The sequence below is a fragment of the Nannospalax galili genome, unplaced genomic scaffold, assembly GCF_000622305.1.
Source record: "Nannospalax galili isolate Female #2095 unplaced genomic scaffold, S.galili_v1.0 scaffold514, whole genome shotgun sequence".
Lineage (NCBI taxonomy): Eukaryota > Metazoa > Chordata > Mammalia > Rodentia > Spalacidae > Nannospalax > Nannospalax galili.
Window position 1 is genome coordinate 2,039,006 of NW_008336076.1, and position 6,000 is coordinate 2,045,005.

The 6,000-nt window shown below is 36.6% G+C and overlaps 1 protein-coding gene across 7 annotated transcripts in view; it reads left to right on the forward strand.

The window, feature by feature from the left end:
- Positions 1–4,083, forward strand: part of Cobll1 (cordon-bleu WH2 repeat protein like 1) — a 168,771-nt gene extending 164,688 nt beyond the window's left edge. For all 7 annotated transcript variants that reach the window (XM_029562410.1, XM_029562414.1, XM_029562413.1 and 4 more), the window contains one exon: positions 2,828–4,083. In XM_029562410.1, coding sequence (XP_029418270.1) covers positions 2,828–2,914 — 87 coding nt within the window. In that variant the 3' untranslated portion in view covers positions 2,915–4,083. The remainder of the gene's footprint in view (positions 1–2,827) is intronic.
- The last annotated feature ends 1,917 nt before the right edge of the window (positions 4,084–6,000 follow it).

The following is a 6,000-nucleotide window of genomic DNA, read 5'->3' on the forward strand; positions in this document are numbered from 1 at the left end:
CCTAGATAATTGTAGGTATGTGCCGTCAAACTCTGTTAATTTGATATACTTCTATGTAGCTTTAAGGGCAGTTTTAGTAGTATAGTAACATATTTAGTTGACACAAATGGAATCTTCAGGAAATATTCATAAACTTCTATCTTCTGAAGCTTCCCATCTTATATAGATCTATACTATTTAAGACTACACAGTACTTTATTATATATATTTTAATAAGCTTACAAAGTAATAGGTTTCCACATGGGGTTTTTCACGTTTCATTTTGGTTGATTCTCCCCCTGACTCCTCCTTCCTGTCAGCCCTGCTCTTACCCATGCTGCCTTTTGCCTCATAGTCCCCATTTCCCTTTTGCTCTGTTGCCTTCCCTGTCCTTCTCCTTTGAGGTCTTTTTTTTTTTTTTTTTTTTTTCTTTCCCCAGTCAACATGGAACCTTTTCTAGTTTGCCAGCCTTTATCCATCCTTGCTCTGACCTGGACATACATATTTAACAGTTAGAAAACTAGAATCCTCATAAGAGATCCATGTATTTGTCTTTCTGAGTCTGGATTCCTTAACTTAATAATGTTTTCCAGTTCCATCCACTTTCCTGTCAATGTCATGATCCCATTTTTTTTATTGCTAAATAAAACTCCATTGTGTAATATGTGCCACCGTTTCATTATCCTTTTATTGATGGTCATCTAGACTGTTCCATTTCAATGCTGTTGTGACGAGAGCAATGGTACATTTAGATGTACAAGCATCTCTGTAGTAGGATGTAGAGTCCTTTGCGAATATGCCCAGGAATGGCGTAGCTGGGTTATGTGGCAGTTCTATATTTAGTGTTTGATGAAGGGTCCACACTGATTTCCTTGTGGCTGTTCTAGTTTATACTTCCACCGTGGATAAAGGTCTTTTTTCTCCACATCCTTGTCAGCATTTGTTTTCATTTATTTTCTCAATGGTGGCCATTCTGACTGGAGTAAGATGAAATAGCAAAGTATTTTTAATTCTCTGATGAAACTGGATATTGATACTTTAAAAAATATTTATTGATCATTTGTATTTCTTCTTTTGAGAACTGTTTATTGATTGCCAGTTTTGTTTTCATTATGTTTAATTTATGTAGTTTTAAAGTATATTCTAATATGAACCCATTTGACTATATAAATGTTAAGATGGCATTTGCTACGTAGTGGACATTTTACTGGATTCTTTTTCTGATGCTACAATGAGCTTGATTTTATTTTTTTGTAGATATTTAGAGCCACCAATATGGGTTTTTTTGATACATAAAAATTTTTCCTTATGAAGAATTATAAGGGGTCTAGAGATATGGCTCAGTGGTGAAGAGAACTTGCTGCTCTTCCAGAGGACTTGAGTTCAGTTCCCAGAGCCCAAGTCAGACAGCTCACAATCACTTATAACTCCAGCTCTAAGGATCCGATACTTCTGGCATCCACAGGCACCAGCACACACATGACATACACACACATAGACATCCATATATGAAATTTAAAGAATAAATATTTTTAAAAGGACAATGAGAACTGCAATTGTGTCATGAATTACAAAAAAATAATCTTCCACATGCATAAGATTTAGGACCAAGGTTGTACAGGGAAAAGCCATTACCTGTGCCTTGTTGGCTGTACTGGGAAGTGGCACCACACCAATAGCAAACAGGCTGTGGGTGAATTCCCTTGTCTTGCTGGCAACTCTTCTTTATTGTTATTTCAGGTGTCTAGTATCACCTGCTCCACTGCATCTTGGGTTGCTAAGGCCCTCAAGGAAATGCAGTTCCAAAAGTGACCACATCATTTAGTAAAAGGCAGAAAGTAAATACAAAGAAGGCAAATCCTTTCCAATAGTTTACTGATAGGCTCTCTGGTTGTTTGTACTTCTGGTCTTAGAAGAAGATGGCAGTGCGTGGTTATTGGTCCAGTTATAATCTAGGGATACTGTTTTTCAAAAAACATTTTTATTGTATTTGACATTTCAACATAGACATATTTACTATTCAGGAGCCACATGAATTTTTTTTATTTTTTGCATTTTCTAAGACTGAAATTTCAAGGTTTTGGGAAATTCTTTGATTTTTTTTAAAAATTGATTTCACTATGTATCCCAGACTGGCCTTGAACTCTTCCTTCAGCTTCCTGAGTTCTGAGATAGCAGGTGCACACCATCCTGCCTGACTCTTCAGCGCTTCCTTCACCAGTGGTGAGCGAATAGAAGCCTTAGCTCTAGGATTCTGAGAGTTAGGTGTTCATTGATCAAAGGAAGCCTATCCACCATCTCCCTGCTTTAGCACAGCACTCAAAGGTTTGACCTTTTTTTTTTTTTTCCAGCATTTCATATGAAGAATTTTTAAAGACTAGATTTTGGTGGTGGTGGTTTTTGTTTTTAATAAATACCAAGTAACTGAGAAGAGAACCTCAAACTAAGTATCTACCATTCGTACAAAATTGTAAAAATTAGGGAAATTCACTTTAATTTTTCACATTTTTCAAAGCACTCTTCAGAAGTCAGAATTAATGTAGCTAAAAATGCTCTTTAACAGCTTGGCATGCAGTCATGTGTGCTTGTGTCCTTTATGTTGGTTTGGTAATTTTATCAAGACTAAGATGTGTTGATGGGTTATTTAACTTATTTGTTGTGGAAATAACTCATTTTTCATTTCATGATAGAGTGAGCATTTATTCTTATTTGTAAATCACTGAATAATAAATACTGAATGCTAGCATTTACAGTTAAGCAGACATGAAAATGTGATCATTGTTAAAAATTGGACAGCTGTCTCATTTTATCAACATTGATGACTTCAAGGTATGCTTCTTCCTCTTAGGTTACTGTTCCATCCAATACAATATCTATGAATGGAAAGTCAGGACTCAGCCATGCCGCGTGCTCTGATGCCCAGGACAGCCGCTAAATGTCCCCCTGCCGTAACTGCTCCTCACCAGTTCCACTTCACAGACCAACTTTCTGCCAACAAAGAATGTTGGAAAATGTATAGTCAGATGTACACTAATATATTATCTGTTAAAGTATAAGCACTTGTGTTACAGATTTTAATGCCCAAAGAAAATTACTAGAATTTATAATTTATAATAATTTTTTGGTCTTTTTTGTCTTAAGAGCTAAATATGCTGCTTTTAGAACCTTTAAACAAGGTGTAAATGATTTTCATTTTTTTCAAAATGAGAAATAATCACCTTTTGTTGATTCCTCTTAAAATACATTGTATACTCTGGTGACTGAGACATTAGTATAAATTGAGATTTATAAACATATGTGTATGGCACATAAACAGGCAAACAGAAATTAACATTTGTTGCTTCAGTGCTCCGGTGTAATTGGAAACATAAGTCATAATAAAGCCTGTTTTATATTAAAGCATGATCTAGAACACTAGTAATTTCAAAGAAGTTTGTTCAGTTCAATTTTTTTCATCGACTCACTTGTACAAGACTTATTTTATTCATTCTTTAATTACAAATGAATGTCCAATCTAGAGGAAACAACGTTTCAGTACTTTTTAAGAAAAACACTTTCATCTTTAGAAGTTACATTGCACAAGGAAGATTTACAAGGTTTTCTGTATATAATTATGATATTGTCATACAGATATTACATATTTTATGTAATGCCAGAAGCCTTAAAAATGTTCCTGTGAAAATGTTGATATATTGTGACAGTTGTTTCACATTTGAGATGTAGAGAGGAATGGGGGTTAGTTTGTATCCATGTTCAAAACTTGGAAGAAGATTTAGATGTTCTCAGAATCCTAGTTTTAATTCAAGTAAAATGATAAACTCTCCATTTATGTAGCTCAGATGGCAGTACTCTAAATAATATATACTTTTACAAAAGCCAAATGGTTAAGCAAAGCTGTGCTTGATTTGTTGGCTTTGAACTATTCTGAGGTCTAGAATTTGTTGGTATCTTGAACCTGCTTCAAGAATTTAATTACTTGTTGATTCCTAAGAATTTGTTCAAACACAGTGACACTGTCAGTTTTTGCTAAAGCTACTGGGACATCTGCCATTTTGACAAACACAGTTTTTTTTCCTGTTTAATAAAAGCAACCTAAATATTTGAGGTGTGGTGTTTTCACTCTGGTTAGTGTCAGCTAGCACATTTGAGTGGCTCACTTGATGAACACATTTCTGTCAACTGCTTTCATGCAGGTCAGAGCTTCCACTTAGGCTTCCAGTGTGTGGTAGAAAAGCCCTGATGTTCTGAGGCCTATGCATAAAATACTTGGCAGACTTCCTGATACTGCTGTTTCCTTGTATTAGACACAGATACATCAGTTGTGTCATTATAAACCAGCAGAGAAAGGAGTGCATTTTTGAGAAATTGTATTTTACAATTTACCTATTTGAAAAAAAGTCTGTCTCTACTTCAAACTATAATCAATGTCAGATTAAAGATCTTTTAAAAGTAATACTTTAAAACTTAGAGCATATTTAGTGCTTTCAGAGTGCAGCATGTGAAAACTTGAAACATAAGATGCAGTCAAGACAGGATAAGTTTCAAACATTTAAAATCGAAAATTTATGCAAGTGCTATGAAGGCAAAAAGGTAAACCCTAAGTAATAGCACATTTTAAATATATCAAAGGGTGAGTTTATGAGACAAAAAGTCAGAGGAAATCTGAAAGGCTGGCAAACATAGAAAAATATTTTTCATTGATCAGACAGTGCAGACTATAAGGACATACACAAGAAGGTTTCACCTTCGCCAAAAGGTGAGGCCCAGAACAGCAAGTATCCAGAACACGAAACAGTAATGGAGGAAACTCACTCAAGATAGTGACATAGTCACATTTCCAGTATTTAGTAAATCAAAGAGAAAAAAGAAAGCTGTGGAACAAGATGTGTTTCATGATCAGTTATATAAAGTATAAAATGTGATAAATGATACATTATGGCTGAGCATGTAGAAAAAAGAAAACGCACTGGTAGTTGGAACCAGAAAAGGAAAACAAATGAGATTTACAAGAGTCATCAATTGTGTTGCTGCATTTTATTATATAAACTGGTGTTCAAAAACAAATGCAGGCACCATTGTGGAAGAGGGGGTGGGAAGATTGTAAGAGTCAGGGCTGGTGCATGAACATAAGGAAACACGAGGCTACAAGCCTCTGGAAACTTGCTCATATGAACTTGCAGCAATGGTGCCAGCATGCACAAGACCCAGGCAAACTCAATCAAAAAATCCAGCACAGAACTGGGGAAATGGGCAGATGGGTCTCAACCCTAGCTGAGGAACTATTAGCAACAGATTGCTGCAGGGTAAAGGAGAGTAGATCTTTACAGGAGTGACTCCAGTTAGATCTCCAGTGGATGAAATGCACTGAGGAATAGCTGGGTATCAATGCTTGACCAGACAGGACTTAACATATATGGCAGAATACATGAAATCAGTGTGGGGGGTATGGGGGCCATGGATGGAGGAAGGCTTCTAAATTTGATTAAACAAAAATATTTTAAAAAATAGAACAGGAAGTAGGTGGTAGGGAAGTGTATGGGGGTGTTTTGGAAGGAGTTAAGGGGAGGAGTTGGGGGTGAACATGCTCAAAATACATTGTATAAAATTCCCAAAGTAATAAAAATTGTTTATTAAAAGTAGAAAAAATATGGCCGGGCATGGTGGCACATGCCTGTAGTCCCAGCACTTGGGAGGCAGAGGCAGGCGGATCTCTGTGAGTTTGAGGCCAGCCTGGTCTACATAGAGAGTTCCAGGCCAGCTGGGGCTACAGGGAGACCCTGTCTCAAAAACACAGCCAGGCATGGTGGTGCACGCCTTTAATCCCAGCACTCTGGAGGCAGAGGCAGGTAGATCTCTGTGAGTTCAAGGCCAGCCTGGTCTACACAGTGAGTTCCAGGACAGCTGGGGCCCCACAGGGAGACCCTGTCTTCAAAAAGACCGAAAAAAAAAGATAGAAAAAATAAACAAAATCCCAAATGCTTGTTACACTCTAGATTCTAATGTACTTGAAGGAGTTTAAAT